The sequence below is a fragment of the Miscanthus floridulus genome, chromosome 8 (assembly GCF_019320115.1).
Source record: "Miscanthus floridulus cultivar M001 chromosome 8, ASM1932011v1, whole genome shotgun sequence".
NCBI classification, from domain to species: Eukaryota; Viridiplantae; Streptophyta; class Magnoliopsida; order Poales; family Poaceae; genus Miscanthus; species Miscanthus floridulus.
The window spans coordinates 206,499,272-206,522,507 of NC_089587.1; the positions used below are offsets into that span (position 1 = coordinate 206,499,272).

The window sequence follows — 23,236 nt, forward strand, 5'->3', positions numbered from 1 at the left end:
CTATTTTCAGGGCGTGCAGACTGTTCTTGAACAGTATGACGATGGAGCTACCGCCGTCGATCAGTACTCTGTCGAACTGAACCTTGTTGATACAAGGATCGAGGACCAGGGAAAAATGTCCTGGCTTAGGTATTGCGGCCCATTGGTCCTTTCTGCTGAAGGAGATTTTGCGGTGAGACTACGGAGGGAGCCGTGGATCGGTGAGGAGGTTGTCGGTGTTGGCCACGTTCAAGCAAGCGCGGGCGAGCAGCTTGCGTTCTCGTTTGGTCTCGATGGACACTTTGCCACCGATGATGGTGTGCACGCGATCGGTTGGCTTGACGTACTTATGATGAGGATCTACGTCTTCGTCGTCGTTGTCCTCATTGCACTGTTCCCCTACGTCATTAGGCTTGTCGGACGTATCCGGGGCCTGTTGACGCGTGTAGATGGACTTGAGAATGCGGCAATTCTCCATGGTATGGTTTGACTTAGGATGGAGCTGGCAGGGCCCTTTCAATGCTTTAGCGTAGTCATCTTCGTAGTTACGACGTCCGCCACCTTTTTTAACGGTGTTGACCTCACCGTCGTCTTCCCGAGCACGCTTGCCCCTATAATCGTCACGGCGATTACGCCGCTGATTACGTTGGTCGCAGTGGTCGTGGGAGTTGTTGCGCTGGTTGCGGCGGTCAAAATTGTCATTCCGACCATGGTTGCCACGGTAGTCGTCGCGATGTGGGGGGTGGTCGGAGCATGGAACCCTTGCTGCTTCTTCGATAATTATCTTTTTAGCGTCATCGGCATCTGCATATTTCTTAGCGGTGGCCAGGAGCGCTGTAACCGATTCGGGCCTCTTGCGTAGGAGCTTGTCCCTTAGGGCGTCGTGGAAGCGGAGGCCAGTGATGAAAGCCTCGATTACCTCGTTGTCGGAGATTGACGGGACCTTGATGTGCATCTCTGAGAAACGCCGGTCGTACTCGCGTAGTGGCTCATCTTTCCGATCTCGAATCCGTTGCAGATCGTATTTGTTTCCCGGTTGCTCGCAAGTTGCAATGAAATTGTCAATGAAAGCCTGCTTGAGCTCTTGCCAAGAATTAAAGTAGTTCGCCGGCAAGCTGACCAGCCATTGGTGACCTGCATGGCCAACAGTGACTGGGAAGTAGTTAGACATGATGTGCTCGTCAGCCATGGCTGATCTGCACGTAGTTTCGTAGAGCATGACCCATAATTCGGGGTTCTCCTTGCCGTCATACTTCTGAAGTTTCTCGAGCTTGAAGTTCTTGGGCCATATGACTTGGCGAAGGTGCGGAGTAAACTGCTTCAGACCCGGTGGGCCGTGGGCAGTGTCATATTCCATACGGCGATAACTTTCATGGGATGCTCGATCGTTGGCTCTCTGGTTGATGCGATCGTGCAAATCGCGTTCCCCGAGGTAGCGGCGGAGATCGTTATTGCCGTCACGGCGATCCCGGTTGCCATCCTGATTAACCCTACGACCGCGGTAATTATCGCGGTTGTCTCGGCGGTTGTCATCCCGAACGTCATGGCGGTTGTCCTCCCGACGGCGGTTGTCGTCCCAACCACCATCATGACCGCCATTTCTGCCTTGACGGTTGTCTGATGAGTCGTTGTTGCACGAGCCATGTTGGTTGAGTGGCTGTGAGCGACTTGAGTATTGGCGGCTGTGGCTTGATTCGACTGAAACGGATGGAGCCCGGGCTTGATTCACCATCTTTGCGGTCTGAGCCATAGCAGCCATCAGATAAGCTTGTATATTATCGCGAACTGCCTAGGTTTCCGGGGTGTTGGGTAGCCGTTGCATTGTCGCCATGGCGACAGCTACGTTGGCTCTTGGAGTCCTGAAGACCTGTTTGTCCCCCACCCTGTCGAAAGCATTGTTGAGGTCACGTGGTTGGATCCTTATGCGTCGTGCCTCCTCTTCTGCTTCAGCTCTGATTTGCCGGCGATTAAACCGGTCAATATTGCGTGCCTCGTGTGCAATCCTTTCTTGTTCTGTTTCGCCAACCGCTGGCGGTTTGTCATTGCTGACAACGTTGATCAAACCCCCTCGCCTTGGTGGGAAAGACAGGAATTGCGGGAAACCCGGATCGTGGTCTGGGATATCCAGATCGTATTCGACGCCTTCATCGTTGTGATGCTGGAGCTTGGTGTGGATGGAGGCATTAGTTGCGATGCCAGACGAGGAGCTAGAGTCACCCTCTTGGACCGTGTGGACGGATCCTTCTTGATAATTCTCAATCCGGATCATATTGACGAAGTTGCTTGGCCTCGGCCGAGGCTGATGTACAAAAACCAGATTTGAGCAGCGTCGTATGTTATACGCGTAGTTGGAGGTAGTGTTTCGCAGGCCGTAGGGCTAGGCCTGGTAGTTCTTTGTCGAGGCTTCGTACTCGGAGAGCCAGAGACCCATCACGGAGGCTGGCCAGCGACGAGCGGATCACCCTTCAGGAGTACATATGACCACAAGATCTGTACCAAGTCGTGCAGTACGACTGGCTCGAGCTGGTCGGGTAGATCTGTTGTGGGGTGCGGTTACCTGCTCATTAGGTTGACTTTGAATTGTACTTACCAGAGCTAGGGTTTCAGCGAGTTTGGTGCCGACCCGATCGATGGAGTCGAGCAGATCGGTGTTGTCGATCTGCTTCCCTTTGTAGCGAGGAAGCGGATGACGGGTTGTCGGCGTGGCTGAAGGTGATGCGGGCGTGGTCGGAGCCAGATGTACCGTGGTCAGAGCCAGATCCATTGTGGTCGGAGCCGTATCCGTCGTGGTCGGAGCCATATCCATCGTGGTCGGAGCCGTATCCACCGTGGTCGGAGCCATAGCCGATGCAGGTGAAGCAGTGGTCGGCGCAGACTGAATCCGCGCCTCCTCCGTGGTCATGGCGATGAAGTCGTCGGAGTCGGTGGTCCAGGTGATCTGGCCGACGGTGAACGTGAGGCCGTTCGGCATAGCCATGGAGCCAGAGATGATGACCATCTTGTTTGCTTGGAGAGCAGTACGCACACCCCCTACCTGGCGCGCCACTGTCAACGAAATATGGTCGGCAGTCTACCTAGGGGTATGCCCAAGGTAGTAGATTGTCGGCAGACAGATGCGCAAGCCACAAACAAGATGGTGACGCAAGACAGACACGAGGTTTTATCCAGGTTCAGCCGCCAAGAAGGCGTAATACCTACGTCCTGTGTCTGATTGTATTGCTGTATGTCAATGAGAGATGTTTTTTAGAGGGGTCCCCTGCCCGCCTTATATAGTCCGGGGGGCAGGGTTACAGATCTGGAAAACTAATCCTAGCCAGTTATAATTGCCATATGTGGCCGGATAAGGATTCCTATTCTAACCGACCAGGATCTTGCTTGATCGCCAAATCTGCCTTGACTCCTTACGCAGGACTCCGAACAGGTTGGCCGGGCCGCGCGTCGTCTTTTGGTGGACCGGACCCACTGATCCGGGCCGGCCCAAGCCTAGCCGTAAGGGTATAGGGGTTAATACCCCCACACCTCGAGAGCAAGAGTGATTTCGCTAAAGAGTGCCCTCTCAGAGGATACGATAACAGAAAGGAAGATTGGCCAAAATGCATGCATGGTGAGGACTGCTTAGTACATATGTTCACCGAGGAGATCGACGGAGGTTGTCGCTTCTTCAAATGCCCACGAGCATAAGTAATTGCTATTACATTTAGTTTGTTAAATATGTTTCTCGAATACCCTTACAACTCACAGGACATACTTATTGTAGTCTTTTGAGTCCGAAGAAAACTATGTGTTCACTAGGTGGGTCGATTCTCGACCAATTTATCCGCATCAGCAGTACATCTACTACCTGCAGGACCAAATCTTCGATCTACAAAGGAAAGTTAGCAGCGGGTATAAAGAAGACGAAGACAACGACAACAGCAATGGTGCAAGTTCACAGAAGGCACTTTGCAATGATCCATATTGCACCTGTCCTAATCACAAGAACAAGGGGCCTCTGCCATCACCTCCGCCACCACCACCACCAATAATGGGAGGCTACTGTGGAGAAGGTGCAACATAATTTGCTATGTAGCCACACTACTAGGACGACCCTATCTTATTCACATGGCACGTCCATGTGTTTGTTGTTTGGTTTAATTACCTAAGGCATGTTAGATTTAGTCGAAGGAACTATGTACCCTTGTTTGGTACATGTTCTCACATGCAATTTCTTGTGCTTGTTGTTCACTTCAATTACCTAAGGCATGTTAGGTTTAGTTCAGGACCTCTGTACCCTAGTTTGGTACATGTTCTCACATGTCATTTCATGTGTTTTGTGTATTGAATTATATAATGCCCTACTTCCTTAGGTTTTATTTGCAGCACGTGATCATATTTCACTACGTCCGCAAAATTAAACTGAATATTATGACCATAAATAATGAAAACAACTACACAATGAAAAGTTCAATACTATGACACATTAAACAACACAATAATACTAGAAGTACGTGTCGACAAACTAAATAACGCAGTACATGACCTAAGTATGCCCATACTTAAAGTGCATTACATGACAACATAATGAAAAGTCCAATAATAGATAACATTGTTCATGAATAAACCATAGAACTAGCAAGTAATGAAGACTACTGAGTGCAACGAGGCCACTTTTTCTTTTTCAGGGCATCGAGATTCTCCTCCATCGCTGCTTTCGCTCGGCGTGCACGCTCAAGCTTCTTCTCCCTCTCCTCCCTGTACGCAGCAACACACCTCCTTTCCTCCTCTTCCTTGTGCTCCTTTTTTGCAGCCTCCTCTCCACGTCTCTTCTCCATCATCTCCTTGTCCTCTGCCTCCCACCGCAACAGTTCTGCATTCATTCCTTGTCTTCAGGCTTGATCTCAGTGTGGATCCACTGCTCAAAATCATAGAGCGATGGAGGGGTCTGCAAAAAATGCAATTGTTACAAAACAAAAAAATCATGCAAGATGTCATATGACACAAACATCAATTCATTATCATCTTGTTAATGTGACGCTGACGAAGTATAGGCTCAAACGCAAAATTAAAACACATCCAATACATCTGCCTATACGTGTACTCTTCATCGGACTTGGCTACCTTGCAAGGATCGTCGTAAAAGCACATGGGCAGTGGAACACCACTAGGCAGAGGCAAGGGGTCGAAGGCATTTTTGGTCATCCGGCCATAACTACAATTTAGCCATTTTTGTTCTAAGAACCAAAAGCAATTAACCCATATCATAATAACGTGCGCTGAGGTTACATTGGTTTGGTAGCTTTTCTACGCCTTGACATCCTACGGTTGTATAATATAAATATTAAAATTGCATGAAACCCTAAGTAATGACGATTATTAAGTTGAAAAATCCGACTAATAGGAAGGATCTAATCAAAGTTTCTAAGATCCAATATGCCAATTCGTGAGGTAGGACGAAGTGGGGAGAGGAAAAAACCCGAGAGGGAGGATAAAGAAGAGGAAGAAGGCTCGAGCAGGAAGGTTGGGCGCCAGGTTAAAACACCACCTCGGCGCCATAGATCTTGGCGCCGTTCTCGACGTCAATAACCACGGCGCCAAGCTCGGCGCTAAGATCTACGACGCGTGCCAAGTTACCACCACGTCTGCGCCGAGTTCAAGACCTAGGCACCAAAATCTATGACGCCGAGACATGTAAGCTCAGCGCCACCAACGATGACGCCGAGCTAAGGGTCCAGATTTTAAAAGCATATCTCCAAGAGCGTATTTGTGATTTTTTTTTTAAAAAAAGACCAAAAAAACAAAAAATTCGGGCCAAGCGCGCGTGTTCGCCGTCTCACCCGGTCGGCTCCAATCATGTACCCCGGTCCCGATGGGGTGATGGCAATGCTGCTCCCAAGCGACAGAACTGGTCACCTCCAAGGACCAAGAGCTGAAACCCTTACAATTACAAAGTGGTAAGAATTGGGGATCTAAAATCATCAGTACACTGCTGAGAATGCAAACATGTGGGAATAAAATTTCCAAGTGAAAACATTCCCATGTATTCATGTAACATCTATGCGCCAGATGGACTCTCGGAAGCAAAGAGAAAAGCAAAACTGCAGATGTGATCATAAGCAGACACAGCACAGCAAGAAAAAATGAGCAGAGCTCGTGCTTCTCAATATATGAAGCTAACTTGAAAAGTCTACCAACCGACATTTCTGAATTCCAGTGTTACAGCAACATTTTAAAATATTTAGAACTGAAAAATCAATTCGTCATGTTACTGAAGTTCACCACTACACTGGAACCACAATCTATACTGCAAAGTTGATAGAAAGTACTAGACGTCTAGAGCAACTTGTCCTTGGTTCACTTGTCCAATCTCTTCTCTCACAACCGGAGCACAAAGCTAGCACACCAATCTCATTTTCTCCTATCCTTCGCCCTCTTAAGTGTTTTCTTGCCCTTGTTCTTCCACTTTTGATTGCCTCCTGGTGTACGGATCTCCTGAATTTCACGTACCTTGCGCATCCTGCATTTCATTGGAGATCAATGCCACATTCAATTTCAGATGAAAAAAAGAAAAAGAAAGCACTAGCTATGGAAAAGATCTGGCACAATATCAGTTTATTCTGTTCTCATTTTGGGGTCATTTGAATGATCAAAGATGGGGAAAAGGGCTAAGGTAACATGCTCTGGACTCTAAATGGAACAAGGAAATTGATTCTTGAAACTAGGATACCGTTCTGAATTTCTGTGCACTGGAGCCTTGTTTCAGAGTCCAATCAACATAATAATTACAGGGCTCTGATGTGTATACCTAAAATGGGTTTAACGGGTTACAACTATCCCTACATACAATGTTTCCAGTTAATGCTAGATAACTAAATTTCATGAATTGCTAGTGATCCGAAAGACCATATTTAATAGATACAGAAAAATCTTGCACTGAAAAAAAGAGTCACTGTCCATTAACGTACATGCAAAACAGCAAAAGTATGATGAGCATACCTGTAGCTCTTAAGAGATTGATCTGATAACAGCTCGTCGACCAATGTTGCCTTGCGTTCCCTATTTTTCAGCCTACTTGAGTAGAACTCAGATGCAGGCTCAACAACCGTACCGACCTAAAGCCAACATTGAAATGTTCAGTACACATCAGCTACAGAAGAGATAGATAAAGCTTTCCACAGATTAGGATGATAAAAAAAAATGCTGAATAACTCTGCCTGATGGTGATTAGGCTACTTACTTGGAAGTACTTGGGAAGGGCCTTGGACTTTCCTGCCCGCTTGAAGTGCCTTTTTGGGTCAATTACATGCCTCAGCTGCAAAAACAGATGGCAAACATATTATCACATAAGCATCCCAAAGGACAAACCAGAAGCACTAAACACACAATACCAATTGAGTAGAGACAGGCACATCCAACACTGTGCATTACAATTTACATGGTATCCTGAATCTCAAGTGAAACAATTCAGATTCTTTTTTCGTAAAAAAGTAAAATAGCTTCAATCAGATGGTAACACTGTCAGGTTGTTGCAGTAACCTGCTCTCTGTGTTCGCCCTACTACACACTGATGCAATAGCAGCTGCACAAACATGTTTTGCTTGCTTTATCAACGTTAGTCCAGAAATTCTTGACAGCATATTATCCGTTTTACAGGCCACTACGGCATCCTACTGCTAGTAAGGTTACTGAATCAGAAGTAACACCACACCTGCAAAATCTCTAGATCCTTCTTCAACTCGGGAGTGATGGTCGGCGCTGGCATGTCGAACCTGAGAAATACAGCAGCAAAGCATAAACGTTCGCACATAAGCCCTACCATGCGGCAGCAACCAATCAAGAGAGCTAGGGTGGATTCCAAGGTAAACTCACCAGCCCTTGCCAGTGGTGTCCTTGACGTTCTTCCTGGCCAGCTTATTCAGCTGCCTAGGGTCCCTCGGGGGCACGAACAACCCGTCCACGAGTTCGCTCGCGGGCTTCCAGAGCGACCCCTGCGCGGTGCTCGGATTCGGCGCCTGGTCGCTCTTGCTGCTGCCGCTGGTCGTTGCAAATGAAGGAAGCTTGGGCGCCCATGACAGGCCGATCGGCGCCGCCGTCTCCGACATCGCTGGCCCTAGCGCTGCAAGTTCAGAAACTTATCACGTCTCTCGCCCTGGTATTGGATTAATCCGCCGCGGCGGCAGGGTTGGAGGTGGGACAGTAAAGAGAAGCAGCGCGGCGGCGTGGCGGCCGTGGGACGGTGGGAGGAAGGCAAAGGGGCTGGGAGTGCCTGGGAGACAGAGAGAGAGGAGGGGAGCACTAGGGCAGGAGGTTAGCAGGCTCGGTCATTGTGGGCCGTCATTTCAGAGTTTTCGCGGGCCAAGAAAATTTAACGGGTCGTAATGGGCTAACTCAGATGCGAGCATCGCTGTTTCTTTTTTAGCCCCATCTCTATTTTTTTTGTGTGTGTGTGATCCGAGTCCCGAGCGATGCCGTCGTGTGCCACATGGCGAGTCGGCAACGGACTTCGTCACCACGGCTTCATCAGAGTTCAGATCACCCCAATATAAAAAACCAGAGCTGAGAGCCTCCGTTCCCGTGTGGAGGGACGCAATATTCGCTTGAGGCCGCGCCTCGCCATCGCTGGTGCTCGGCTGCTCGCTGCTGGCCAATTCCTACGGCTACGATTCGGAAAGGAAACGCACGCGACTCCACGACCAGGAGTCGGGCTCCCGAACCACCTGAAACGAAACTAACTTCCGATAAAACAGGAGCTCCCGAACTCCCCTCCTCCGATCGATGCGCGCGCATCGTATCGATCGAATCATACCGGACCTAACTGCGCGCCGCGTAGGAGCGTACGTCGTCGCGAGGCCGGAGAAATTAAGCCACGCCCCGCGCCGCGCCGCGCGATCTCTTGTCGAGGCAATGGGGGCGCTGCCGGCGGGCCTGCCGCCGCAGCTGGGGACTCTGCGATCGACGCTGGACCAGCGCGGGGCGCGGGAGCCGCTGTTCGCGTTCGACTGGGGCGTCTCCGATGGTGAGCACGCGGCGTGGGGGGTGGATGACGGTTCCGCGAGGGGCATCGTGGGCCGCCTGCGGCGGGCGGCCCAGGCGGTGCGCGCGCTGGCCGTGCAGATGTGGGCGTTCGCGCGCAAGGACCCGCGGAAGCCCGTGTTCGCGGCGAAGGTGGCCGTGGCGCTCGCGCTCATCACGCTGCTCGTCTTCCTCCGCGAGCCCAGCGATATTGCCAGCCATTCTGTGTGGGCCATACTCACCGTCGTCGTCGTCTTCGAGTTCAGCATCGGTACGTTGCTGCTCCCTTGCCTTGCGATCACCCATGTTTCCTCTCTCTCTCTCTCTCTCTCTCTCTTCCAAAACCGTTAGTCGTCGTCGTCGTCGCCGTCAATTCGAAATCTCTGTGCATGACTCTGAGCCGTATCAAATTCCCACCATGAAGGAAGTGAGGAAAAAATGTCTTTTATCATATTCTATCGATGGAATATGGTCCCAATAATTGGACAAGTCACAAGACCAAGATCGTGAACAACATTAAAGATCATGAGGGAAAAAAAGGACCATGGAAATGCAGACACTGATGTCAAAATTTTCAGATAGCCCTTGGAGGCTTTGCTAACCTATGCAGTTATGCTTGATATATATAAAATTAAATGCTGCTAGATAGGATCTATTTTGTTTGCACCCTTCTTTACCAGATAACAAACTGAACAACCCTCACATGAATGACGGCATGTTTTATTTATTTATTTTATTACTTTCAAAAAAATGTTTTATTTATTTATTTTTACCAGGACTGCTCATGGATCGTCATACACATTCAATCTCAACTCGGTTTTTTAATGTTAAACAGGTGCAACTTTGAGCAAAGGATTCAACAGGGGATTGGGTACTCTTATTGCAGGGGGGCTTGCTCTAGCAGTCGCTGAGTTAGCAGCACAAATGGGAAAATATGACATGGTGGTACTCATCATAAGCACTTTTGTAGTTGGTGAGTACTGAAATTTATTGCTGAAATCATTCAGTTTATAATAATATTATGATATCTGAACACATCTAACAAATATTCTGATTACCAGCATTCTGTGCCACCTTGACGAAGCTGCACCCGAAGATGAAACCATATGAGTATGGATTTCGTGTGTTCTTGCTGACTTTCTGCTATATCACGGTCTCTGGGTACAACACGGGAAAATTCACCGCTACGGCTATAAGTAGATTTCTGTTGATCGCTCTTGGTGCTGCTGTCAGTCTCGGCATCAACATAGGCATACACCCAATCTGGGCAGGAGAGGATCTGCACACGTTGGTGGCCAAGAATTTTTCTGGTGTTGCAAAATCTTTAGAAGGTACGAGCATTAAGAAGTGGATGACCAAAAGGGTTTGTGTTTCTGGCTCCATAATTTGTTCTAACATATTACTAATACATCAAATTCAATTATGTTCTCCATTATAGGATGTGTTGATGGATATCTGAACTGCATGGAATATGAAAGGATTCCATCCAAGATACTCACATATGAAGCATCTGATGATGATCCTGTCTATAGCGGGTACAGGGAAGCTGTTGAGGCATCAACACAGGAGGAAGCCTTGGTCAGTTATTTCTCCAAATGCATCATCTACGAATATTTTTATTGATTTTTTTAGCAAGTGCGATGTCCTGTCCTTGCAGTTAGGATTTGCTATATGGGAGCCACCGCATGGACCTTACAAGATGATGAAATATCCATGGAAGAACTACACCAAAGTTGGTGGTGCGTTGAGGCATTGCTCATTCTCTGTCATGGCATTGCATGGGTGCATACTTTCAGAGATTCAGGTTTGTGCATCTCATCCCGCAATAGATGACCCACTGAACACACGGATTTCCTTGCTAACTTTGTCTTGCAAATTTTAGGCACCACCGGAGAGCAGAAAGGTTTTCTGTGCAGAGCTTCATAGAGTGGGCCAAGAAGGTGCTAAAGTGCTGCGCGAACTTGGGCAGAGAGTCAAGACGATGACGAAACTGAGCTCTCCAAACATTCTTTCAGAAGTGCACTTTGCAGCTGAAGAGCTGCAAAAGAAGATTGATGAGAAGTCATACCTTCTCGTCAATACAGAAAGATGGGAAGTCATTCCAAGGCATGCCGGAACTGCACAAACTCATGATGGTGCCAATGCTGCTGACAAGGATGAACCACCCGAGAACACCGCTGTCGATTCAATGCACATATCAAACAGCTTCGCTTCAAACCCGTTCCTGAGCAGATTCGATTCTTCAAATCCGGTCCTCGGCAGATATGATTCAGGATCAATGATAGTCGATTCATATAAGGCGCAATCATCATGGCCTGTCCGACAATCTTTCCATCCAAGCTTTCCATTTGAAAGTGGAGAATCAAGAACTTACGAGAGCGCAAGCGCCTTGTCGCTGGCCACATTCGCATCGCTCCTCATTGAGTTTGTTGCCCGGCTCCAGAATCTTGTTGATGCATTTGAGGAGTTGGGTGACAAAGCTAACTTCAAGGACCCTGTGGAGGAACCTTCGACAATCAGCAGGGAGCCTCCTGGGGTTTTAGCTAGAATACATGACTTTTTTCGGTTGAAGTGACGCAGATGATTAAAAAAAAAAACCACCCAGTATTGAATGGATGGTCAAATGTGTACAGTAGCCAACTTAGGTCGAAAATGTTCATAATGTAACTAATCTACAAAAACTCCATGTAGAGGAGACAGTGTATATACATAATACAAGTGTACAACGCAGTATACACATTACAGACGAGTACAACACAGAGTGGGGGATTTCTGACAGTTCCCATGGAACGATATACGATACACAACGGCAGGTTCTACTTAATAACGAATTCTAGAATACCAACGGCGTTCACAATTTAAGCTTTACACATGTATTATTGCCAGCGGGGATGCTCGTCAGAGGAAGAAGGGAAAGCCCTTTTGTGATTGCGGTTTGGTGCAGTCTGAATTTGCCCGCCTCCCCGTTGATTGTCATACACAACTAACTTGCCGCGCAGAGAAACATCTACAGAAAACAGAAAGGTTTTGGTTGAAGTTTGGCAATATCAACACATTTTCGCTATACTGCTGGGTTTATTCAATGGGTAACACTAAAATCCAGGTGTTAAAATGAAGAAGGATTGAAGGAAGGTCATTTATACCTCCCACTATGATAGTTGACCCATGATTAATCTCTGTCCCATTGAGAAGCCCAAGACCAGACATTTCCTTTATCCTGGAAAAGGTCCACCAAGAAAAAGAACATATATACATAAATGTCACCATATGACTCAGCTTAGAAATGTTGACATATATATGATAGAAGAATAAACAGTAATCTAGGATGTGAATGCCAAAAGAAACTCACACTAATAATCAAGTAATCCTCAGGAGAAATAGTGAATATTTTAGACATGAAAAGCCATTTCTTCCCAAAGTGAAGGTTCAAGGGCTTGAAGAACTGCTTGACATCTTCCAGATACCTGGCGAAGAAAGTAATGTTAAGGACAGGTAGTCTATCTAGTGGCATAGTTGCCTGATAACTCCCTCTCTAAAGAGACAGTACTAATAGTTCCATTATTATTTTACCTCACAGGGAAATCAGCTTTCCAGCATAAAGGTAATGTCCGATCTGAGCTGTCTTGGACAAAGCCCGGAGACGCATATTTGATCTGTGAACAAAAGAAAGTTAGCAAGACGATTTTGAATATTCATCCCAATGAACAAGCGCTAGCAATACTCACTGCTGCAACAAGGTTTTCATATATTTCATTTGGGAGGTACGTATAGGAGCTTCCACTGTCAAAAATTACTTGAACAGCGTTTCCTGCCTGCTCACGCACCCGGAGTTGCTGATCCCCATATTTTACATGGTAGGCTTCTGTGTGATATAAGTTACTGGAAATTTGGAGAAAAGAAAAGAGAAAAGGTCGTGACTAACGAGTAACGAAAGAAAATGGGATAAACTTTTCTATGATCTTCTAGGATAGTTGCAACAAAAGACAAGGCAATTCAGCCAAAATATATGATCCAAAAGGGAGATGGCAATACATGCAATTACATTTTCAAAGAAACATGATAAGACTTACTCTGGACCACTTCGGATAGAAGTCCATGTTATTCCCCATCTAGGTACATAATCATCTCCCAGAAACATATATCCTTTACCACCTTGCTCTCTAGGGAAACAATGGCCGACAATGTTGGAAATAATCCCGTGACTTGCCAGCTGACTGGGAAGGCTTATCGCCGCATTGCTAAGTCCAAGGATCCCATCGGTCTTTGTTGGTGAGGACAAAAGCTGGACTTGCTCATCATATGCACACCTAGACCATAGACAACAAAAGTTAAATCATCTGACATCATACTTTTCCAATAGGTAAAATAGCCAAATTCGTCCCTGAACTATCGTGCTGGGCTCAATTTCGTCCCTCAGCTACGAAAACGTCCGATTCAGTCCCTGAACTATCGTACTGGGCTCAATTTCGTCCCTCAACTACGAAAACGTCCGATTCAGTCCCTGAACTATCGTGCTGGACTCAATTTCGTCCCTCAACTATAAAACCGTCCGATTCAGTCCCTGAACTATCGTGCTGGGCTCAATTTCAAATTTAACACAGTTGCTTTTTTATTTTTAAATCTAACCGGGTTAATATACTGCTAAAACTTGGTTTGTTTTTTTTTCTGAGCATCTTAAAGACCTCAAATTAAAAAAACTCAAAACTAGAACGTTATAGATCTCATCGAGAACAACAATTTTCATATATAAAGTATCTCCATTTGACCTCGTATATGAGAGATACGATTTTTCCAATGCGATAAGCACGGTACGCGATTAGTATACTATTAAAACATTATTTAATTTTTTTGAGCATCTTAATGACCTCAAATTAAAAAACTCAAAACTACAAAGTTGTAGATCTCGTCGAGAGCTACAATTTTCATATAAAAATCATCTTCATCCAAGACCATATAAAAGCATCTTAATGTATCTTTTTTAATAAATCATCTTTATATTAAAAAAGATACATTAAGATGTTTTTATACGGTCTTGGATGAAGATGATTTTTATATGAAAATTGTAGCTCTCGACGAGATCTACAACTTTGTAGTTTTGAGTTTTTTAATTTGAGGTCATTAAGATGCTCAAAAAAATTAAATAATGTTTTAACAGTATACTAATCGCGTACACGTGCTTATCGCATTGGAAAAATCGTATCTCTCGTATATGGGGTCAAATGGAGATACTTTATATATAAAAATTGTAGTTCTCGATGAGATCTACAACGTTCTAGTTTTGAGTTTTTTAATTTGAGGTCTTTAAGATGCTCAGAAAAAAAAACCAAGTTTTAGCAGTATATTAACCCGGTTAGATTTAAAAATAAAAAAGCAATTGTGTTAAATTTGAAATTGAGCCCAACACGATAGTTCAGGGACTGAATCGGACAGTTTTATAGTTGAGGGACGAAATTGAGCCCAGCACGATAGTTTAGGGACTGAATCGGACGTTTTCGTAGTTGAGGGACGAAATTGAGCCCAGTACGATAGTCCAGGGACTGAATCGGACGTTTTCGTAGTTGAGGGACGAAATTGAGCCCAGCGCGATAGTTCAGGGACGAATTCGGCTATTTTGCCTTTCCAATACATCATACATATAAAAGAGATCTGCTTCTGAAAGGTTTGTGTTAGATGATCTCCAACCAATTGGCCCAACGGCTAATTGGACCCTTGGATCCGCGCCCTGATCGGGGGCGCCTAACCCTACATGGTTGGTGGGCCCCCGTCACACTGCACTATAAAGAGAGGTGGGGGCCGGCAGCTCTCTTAACGAGGTTGAACTGAGCTACAGTGGCCCACCGAAAAAACCCTAGCCCGATCGAGACAGAGAGCGCAGCCAGTGACGGGAAGCCGCCACCGTCTTCACTGTCGGGACCCGACGCCGCCCCTGTACCGCACCACTTCACTGCTACATCGCCACCACCTTCATCGACTAGGACCGCACCACCGCCATCGCCATGGACGGCTCCAGCAGTTCCTCCAAACCCTCTGATGGTCGGTAACCTATCACCCCTCTCCCCCTCTTCTCTCTATCTTCTAGGTTTATATGAACTAGGACTTATTTATCACGAATGTAAGGTCTTTTACCCACTGATCTACACCTAGATGTATCCTAGGGTTTTAACAATGGTATCTTTTCGCCGGATCTAGCTGTAGATCTAGTTTGGGGTAGTACAGTAGAAGCATTAAGAAGGAGAGGATTCGAATCGATTTCAGTTTCAAAATCCTAACCCTAACCCTAGTAGAAAGAAGGATGGAGAGGAATGATCCTACCTGGGTTTTTCCCCGCCGTCGCACGGGCAGAAAGGGCAGAGCCGCTGGCTCGCTAGCACTCCGTCGCGTAGTGTGCACCAGCACGCGGCCTGGCCAAATGGGCACCACAGCGGTGCCACTCGATGGCGCCGCGTGCGGCTCCTGCCACACGCGTGCACCGGCGAGAGGTGCTGAGGCGGCGCCGCCACTCCCTCCTCCGGTCGCCACTAGTGGCTGCCACCGCTGCTGTCTCACTCGACGCGACGCTGAGGAGGAAGTAAGATGAGGAAGGAAGAAATGTCTATGGTTTTTAGGGGGGCAGCCACGGCGGGGGGGAGGGGGTTGATCTAGCGACATCGTCGCTCGGCCATCGGATCAAAGTGGACGCCTCAGATTGATTGGGCCAGCATTCGGCCCAGGCAGGAGCGCGTGGCGGGCGGCTTTGTCGGCCCAGGCCCAGGTTGTGGCCTGGGAAGGCGCAGCGCGCGCGAGAGCAGAGCAGGCCAGGCCGTTTTGTAGTCTGGGCCAAATGAACAGTGAACTACGGGTTTATGTTTTATTCATTTTCAGAAGGAAATTTTGATGGTTTTTTTTGTCCAGTTTCAATCTCTGTAAAAATTTGAACCAACATGATAATTTTTTCATATGGTAGATTAGTACAGTAAAACTCTTCTGAAAAGTAGATAAAGTAATTTTCATGTTTCCGCTGTGAATTATGATGTTTATGATCTTCTAATTAAATTCGAACCAACGGGAGGATTTAATTTTGAGGAGTTATAATTTTCAGTAAATTTATGATTTTGCTATTTTTTTACCAAAGTTGTTGATAGCAACATTATAAATGTTTGATTTATGAGTTTATGCATTAATTCTATTTTCTGCCCAACGATGATGTAGAATTAATGTAGAAGAAGTTGTATGTTTTAATTTTGACCAACGTTAAATTAAGGCATGCAATGATTTTGTTATGTTTTCTCACTTTCTCTGACACTGTTTTTCAAGACTTAACCCAATGGCTTTTATCTCGCATATTCCGCCTCTTGAAGGGGCAATTACAGAGTATGACGAGAGAAGTATGAGCTCGCACTTGCACTGTCCGAGAATGACTTAGCACTTACCTCTCCGTGTCCTACTGAGCCAGAGGACCCGGTGAGGATAGAAAATGAGATTGATGTTGATTTCAATGCTCGAAATCGAGATCATGCAGAAGTTAAAATGAAATACGATCTTGATCGGAAGAAATGGGACATCTCGAGCCGCAAGTGCTTGGTGGTAGCCAAGTCCACTATCTCAGATGCTAGAAGGGGATCAATCCAAGATTATGATACCGCCACCGAGTATCTTAAGAAAGTGGAGAGTTAGTTTACTGGCTCTTCAAAGGCTTATGCAAGCACCTTAATAAAGAAATTATTTAATGAGAAATACTCTGGTAGTGGTATGAGAGAACACATATTGAAGATGAGCAACACTGCATCCAAGCTCAAGTCAATGGATTTGGGGCTCAAAGATGAGTTCCTAATTCATTTGGTTTTTGCTTCCTTGCCAAAGGAATATGAAACATTTGTTGTTAATTACAACATGCAGCTCGATAAGTGGGATATAGAGAAGCTCATCGCAATGTGTGTTTAAGAAGAGGAGAGGCTGAAATCCTTACAGGGTGACTCTGCTAACCTTGTGAAGGACAACCAGAAGAAGAACTTCAATAAGAATTACAAACCTCAAGGGAAAGCCCCTCAAAATGACCGCCATCTAAAGAACAACAATACTCAAGTTGAGAAGGATCAGTGCAAATGGTGCAAGAAGCATAGACACTACTAGAGGGACTATCCAGACTTCCTAAAGAACCTTCTGAAGAGAGGTAATAATTTCATTACATTCATAGATAAATCCTTGTATTTAAGTTATGTAAAATCTACTTGGTGAATTGATTCAGGTGCAACTGTTTATGTTGCAAATTCATTACAGGGATTCCGTACAAGGAGGACCCTGCAAAGAGGAGAAAGAAGAATTAAAGTTGCAAATGGAGTTGTAGCTGAAGTTGAAACCATTGGAGATCTATCTCTAGAATTAGATGATGATTTTAGACTGTAGCTTTCAGATATTCTTTATGTACCCTCTTTGCGAAGAAACTTAATAAGTGTTTCACGTTTAGATGATGATGGATATGATTGCCATTTTGGTAATGGCAAATGTAGGATTGTGATTAATAATAAGTGTGTTGGTCTTGCATTCCGACAAGACAAGCTTTATTTATTATCACTTTTCTGAGAATGTGAATGATGTAAGTATTGAGAATGAGAATGCCTCTTCATCTATGAATGCAACAAATAAGCGGAAGAGAGTGCATAATGTATCTTTGAAATTATGGCACTGTCGTTTAGGCCATATTTTGATGGCGAGAATAGAGAGATTGATTAAGAAATCAATTCTTTCGTCTTTAGAATTTTTAGATTTAGAACAATATATAGGTTGCATAAAAGGAAAGTACATTAAGAAAATAAAGAAAGATACCAAACGAAGCGCATGAATTTTAGAAATAGTTCACACAGACATCCTATGGTCCTTTTCCTGTGAAGAGTGTGGATGGTTATGATTTATTTATAACATTCACAGATGACTATTCTCATTTTGGCTATATTTATCCAATTAAGGAAAGATCGGAAGTATTGGATACATTTAAAATATTCAAGGCTAAAGTAGAAAATCAGCATAACTTAAAGATTAAGGTAGTAAGGTCCGACCGTGGGGAAGAGTACTACGGTCGACACACTCCATATGGCCAAGTTCCTGTACCCATTGCAAGGTTCTTATAGAAAAATGGTATAGTAGCCTAGTATTCTACACCGGACGAGCCTCAGCAGAATGGAGTAGCTGAAAGACGCAACCGTACCTTAATGGATATGGTGAGAAGCTTGATAAGTTACTCTTCTTTACCGATAAGTTTATGGATGGAGACGTTGAAAACTGCCATTCATATTCTCAATCGAGTGCCAAGTAAGATGGTGCCCAAAACACCGTATGAGTTATGGACAGGAAAGAAACCCTCACTAAACTATTTATGTGTGTGGGGTTGTCCAGCTGAGACAAAAGTATTTAGCCCAAACATAGGAAAGCTGGACTCCAAGACAGTCAGTTCCCATTTCATTGGCTATCCAAAAAAGTCAAAAGGTTATCGCTTCTATTGTCCTGACAGATAAACGAAGTTTATAGAAACAAGACATGGTGTCTTCTTGGAGGAAGATATGATAAGGGGGAGCATGGTAGCACGTGAAATTAGTTTTGAAGAGAAGAGGGTATACGTGCCCGCTCCTATGGTTCAGGAGCCATTCTTCACGCTACCTATTGTTGCTGTACCAACAATGCAAGACACTGTAGTAACAACACTTGTTGTTAGTTCTTCTATGGCAACAATGAATGAACATGAGGAACATGTCCTTTAGGATCCCCAAGAACCCGTTGTCATATATGATGAAAAGCAACAACAACCTCATATAGAACAATCGTCATCTAACGAGACCCCTAGAAGGTCTCAAGGAGTTAGGAGATCAGCCATTCCTAATGACTACGAAGTTTATGAATGTGAGGAATTTTAAATGAAGGATGATCCCACCTCATTTGAAGAAGCCATGAGAAGCGCTCACTCATCCAAGTGTCTTGAAGCCATGGAAGATGAAATGAAATCAATAAAAACCAACCGTGTTTGGGACTTAGAAACAATTTCTAAAGGAGCCAATACAGTAGGCTGTAAATGGGTCTACAAAACTAAACTGGACTCCAAAGGGAATATAGAAAGATTCAAAGCGCGACTTGTGGCGAAAGGCTTCATGCAAAGAGATGGGATAGATTATAATGAGACATTTTCTCCAGTCTCATGTAAGGATTCTTTTAGAATTATAATGGCGCTTGTAGCATATTAAGATTTAGAATTACATTAGATGGATATAAAGACGGCGTTCCTAAACGGGGATCTGGAGGAAAATATTTACATGGCACAACCGAAAAGGTTTTGTTGTAGAAGAAAAAAAACGTATAGGATGCCGCTTGAAAAAATTCATTTACGTATTAAAACAAGCTTCAAGACAGTGGTATTTGAAGTTTGATAGTACAATAAGAATTTTTGGATTTCAAGAAAATATAAAGGATAATTGCATTTATGCAAAGTTCAAGAATGAGAAATATATTTTTCTAGTCTTGTATGTGGATGACATCTTGCTCGCTAACAGTGATGCTAATCTACTACTAGAAATAAAGAAGTTTTTGTCCTCGAAATTTGATATGAAGGATCTCGGTGAAGCTTCATTCGTCCTAAGAATAGAGATTCACCGAGATAGAGAAAAGAGGATTTTAGGATTATCATAAAAGGCATACTTAGAAAAAATTCTAAAAAAATACAGTATATAAAATTGTAAGTTTTCACCTGCTCCCATAGTCAAGGGTGACAGATATGGAGAATTTCAATGTCCTAGGAACCAATATGAGATCAATCAAATGAAAGTGGTTTCATATAGTTCATCTGTCGGAAGTTTACAGTATGCTCAAATATGTACTCGTCCTGACTTAGCATTTGTTACCGGGTTACTTGGCAGATATCAGAGTAATCAAGGAATAGAACACTAAAAATTAGTAAAGAAAGTTTTACGTTACCTGCAAGGTACGAAGGGTCTCATGCTAACGTACAGAAGATCAGATTCCCTGCACATAGAGGGATATACAGATTCTGATTATGGGGGAGATGACAGAAAATCCACGTCAGGATACATATTCACTCTCGCAGGAGGAGTTATATCGTGGAAAAGCTCAAAGCAAACCATCACTACATCGTCCACAATGTGTGCCGAGTTTGTAGCATGTTATGAGGCCACAGGGCAGGTGAATTGGCTAAAGAAATTCATGCTCGGGTTGAAAGTGGTAGATGACATACATAAACCACTCAAGTTATACTGCGATAATAATCCAGCAGTATGTTATACTCACAACAATAAATCAAGTGGTGCTGCCAAACACATTAACATAAAGTATTATGTTGTGAAGGACAAAGTCCGAGATCATATAATTAGTCTTGAGCATATAAGAACAGAAAAGATACTCGTGGATCTGCTTACAAAAGGCTTACCACCCAGCGTGTTCAGAGAACACTAAGCCGGCATGGGTTTAAGGGAAAGCCTATGATTCCTGGATAATAAGGGCCTAATTGAGAATCTGTTTCAAACAGAGAGGTGTATTGTAGTTGTTTAATCTAATGGCAACTGACCGTGACGATGAGGCACGCTCTATGCACTGATCTGTGATGAAATGAGAACAAGATAAAGTAAGGAAGTTGAGATTAAGTCATAAGGTGAGATCAAGGGGGCAACGACCAATTGGACCCTTAGATCCGCGTCCTGATCGGGGGCGCCCAACCCTACATGGTTGGTGGGCCCCCATCACACTGCACTATAAAAAGAGGCGGGGGCCGACGGCTCTCTTAACGAGGTTGAACCAAGCTACAGTGGCCCACCGAAAAAACCCTAGCCCGATCGAGACATGGAGCGCACCTAGTGATGGGAAGCCGCCACTGTCTTCACTGCCGGGACCCGATGCCACCCCTGTACCGCACCAGTTCACTGCTACATCGCCACCGCCTTTACCGACTCGGACCGCACCACCACCGCCATGGACAGCTCCAGCAGTTCCTCCAAACCCTCTGATAGTCGGTAACCTATCGCCCCTCTCTCCCGCTTCTCTCTATCTTCTAGGTTTATATGAACTAAGATTTATTTATCACAAATGTAAGATCTTTTACCCACTAATCTACATCTAGATACATCCTAAGGTTTTAACAGTTTGAACATACCCAAAGACAAAATCTAGTTTTTCCCTTCCACCATTGGTTGCGATCAGATGCATATCATCCCCTGCAAGGACACCCATCGAGGAGCTTTGGTCTGCGTATTCAATTTCATAGTCACACTGCTTGCAGGTTTCACAGTAGTTCTGGTTGCCTTTTGTTTGTTCAACGCTGCCGCAAGTGAATCAACGTTAGCCACTAGCCACAGTGCCACACGGATAAGCTTACGCTTGAAAACAACCTTTGGCGGAAATTCCATGGAGCAGTGATTGTATAATTGTGTGGTAGCTTCGTGTAGCGTAAGGCCGTGCAGCCATTCAAGAAGCGCGATCCCATCAGATCTGGGGTGTCTCGACACGCGTGGACACCTAACCGATGACGGCCATATGGGTGGGCTTCATATTCTCACAGAAATGTTTAATATCCTGATTTCTTCAAGAAACGTTTCTGACGATAAATCGGAATCACTTTATGAAATCATTTGGCTGACCATCCGGATTCCGATTGAAAAAAAAATTATTTAAATAAAAATATGTTAAAAAAATTCTAAACTTTTTTTGTGGATGGAGAACAACTTAAATAAAAACTATTTTAACTTGTTGTACTAAAAAAGAAATAACTGAAAAAATGAACCAAAAAAAGTAAAGAAGCAATGAGATGAGAATATATACGAAACTAGCCTCCAGCCGTTTCGCATGTGTGTGTAGAAACGGTGATACGTTTCGGTTTCGAATCACTCGTTGAAAAGACCGTTTGGAAGTGATTCTGGTGATTCTCATCAGAAACTGAAATGTTTGTCCTATCCAAACGGGTCCGACATATTGACATCTTCAGAACCATCAACAAACGACGCCGTACCAAAATAAATCAATTTCTAAAAATCACTATGATTAAACTATCTTAAATTTAACTAACCCCATAGAATAAAAACTCTATAATACTAATGTAATATCATAAATATCAATATTTTTGTAAAAATAATTAAATATAAAGTTTGATTTAAAACAAGTCTATACGTTGATTTAATTTCAGACAAAGGACTACACAAGGCTTTAGGTCATCGGCTACCTAGATGGCAATGGGAAAGAAGGATGATTGAATTAGGTTCTAGAATTTGGGGCTGGCTGACAGTTTTGGTATGAGAATTGTCGTGTTACATATTTAGTTTTGTGTTTTCTCATCCACCTATATAAGATACACACAAAGATTGAAATGGCCTATTATATTCACTTTATTTTCCGGTAGATTTATACAACAATGCACTGCAGTCCTCGACGAAACCAAAATTGTTCGCTCACCCTCGTAATCCCTTTTCTACTCACGAGTTGCATGAGCCCATCTGGCGATATCAAACAAAACATGAAAAAGTCTATTCTATCTTCCTGAACTATCGTCATAGTTTTTTTCTTCTTCTTGAACTTTAAAATCAGACATATTATCCCTAGAACTTCGAAAACCATTCGAATTACCACCTTGCCTTTGATCTGGAGTGGTTTTGAATGCAGTTTTGTCCTTTTTAGTTATTTTTTTGGTAAATAGCTTATAAGGTTTTTTTAATCATATTAAATATTCTAAGCTTTTAATTTTTTTTAAAAAATAGAGATTGATCAGGTTACGAAAAATCCAAATAAAATATTTAGAGCTCATGAAAACATCTTTTAATCTTCAAAAATAGGTTTAGCTATAGGAAAATGGAAAAATATAAAAAACTAGAAATTTCCTAAAACATTCTGATCAATGTACAAACATGTTTTAAAAACTATGCATGATAAAAATAGGAGATGCAACCAGCTTAGGTGCGACATACATTAATTTTGAATGCAATCATGTTGTTGCATATTATGTTTTTGCCATGAAAATTTTCAAAACACATTTACATATCAATTAAAATGTTTCAAAATTTTATAGCTTTTTTTTGGATATTTTTCATTTCCCTAGAGCTAAGTCTTTTTTAAAAAAACATCAAGGCATATTTTTATGAACTCTAAATATTTTATTTGGATCTTTTTTGTATCCTAGTTTGTCCCTAGAACACTTGATTTTTTAAAAGCCCGAAGACATTTTCATGGTTTAAAACATTATCAAATAATTATTGTTTTTTAACTAAAAAAACAAAACCACTCTAGACTAGGACAAGAGACTTCAGGGATA

At 44.0% G+C, this 23,236-nt stretch overlaps 2 protein-coding genes and 1 pseudogene across 2 annotated transcripts; 1 reads left to right on the top strand and 2 right to left on the bottom strand.

Annotated features, from left to right (window-relative positions):
• Positions 1-6,092: 6,092 nt before the first annotated feature.
• On the bottom strand, positions 6,093-8,221 carry LOC136474702 (rRNA-processing protein fcf2-like). Its single transcript, XM_066472267.1, has 5 exons — positions 7,825-8,221; positions 7,664-7,724; positions 7,193-7,267; positions 6,952-7,067; positions 6,093-6,472 (listed from the first exon to the last, which is right to left on the bottom strand). Exons 1-5 carry the CDS (start codon positions 8,055-8,057, stop codon positions 6,364-6,366), a joined length of 594 nt encoding a protein of 197 aa, XP_066328364.1. The 5' UTR covers positions 8,058-8,221; the 3' UTR covers positions 6,093-6,363.
• A 552-nt stretch (positions 8,222-8,773) lies between these two features.
• On the top strand, positions 8,774-11,556 carry LOC136474703 (aluminum-activated malate transporter 9-like). Its single transcript, XM_066472268.1, has 6 exons — positions 8,774-9,238; positions 9,803-9,940; positions 10,029-10,298; positions 10,406-10,545; positions 10,625-10,771; positions 10,850-11,556. Exons 1-6 carry the CDS (start codon positions 8,860-8,862, stop codon positions 11,540-11,542), a joined length of 1,767 nt encoding a protein of 588 aa, XP_066328365.1. The 5' UTR covers positions 8,774-8,859; the 3' UTR covers positions 11,543-11,556.
• Positions 11,557-11,579: 23 nt separating this feature from the next.
• The window catches only part of LOC136470543 (aspartyl protease APCB1-like), an 18,540-nt pseudogene continuing 6,883 nt past the window's right edge, over positions 11,580-23,236 (bottom strand).

Coding starts and splice junctions, on each gene's coding strand:
- LOC136474702 (XM_066472267.1), bottom strand. CDS start 8,057: ATGTCGGAGACGGCGGCGCCGATCGGCCTGTCATGGGCGCCCAAGCTT. Junction 7,068..7,192: donor CCCTTCCCAAGTACTTCCAA/GTAAGTAGCCTA, acceptor TGTTGGCTTTAG/GTCGGTACGGTTGTTGAGCC. Junction 6,473..6,951: donor CAATCTCTTAAGAGCTACAG/GTATGCTCATCA, acceptor AATGAAATGCAG/GATGCGCAAGGTACGTGAAA.
- LOC136474703 (XM_066472268.1), top strand. CDS start 8,860: ATGGGGGCGCTGCCGGCGGGCCTGCCGCCGCAGCTGGGGACTCTGCGA. Junction 9,239..9,802: donor CGTCTTCGAGTTCAGCATCG/GTACGTTGCTGC, acceptor AATGTTAAACAG/GTGCAACTTTGAGCAAAGGA. Junction 10,772..10,849: donor GCATACTTTCAGAGATTCAG/GTTTGTGCATCT, acceptor TGCAAATTTTAG/GCACCACCGGAGAGCAGAAA.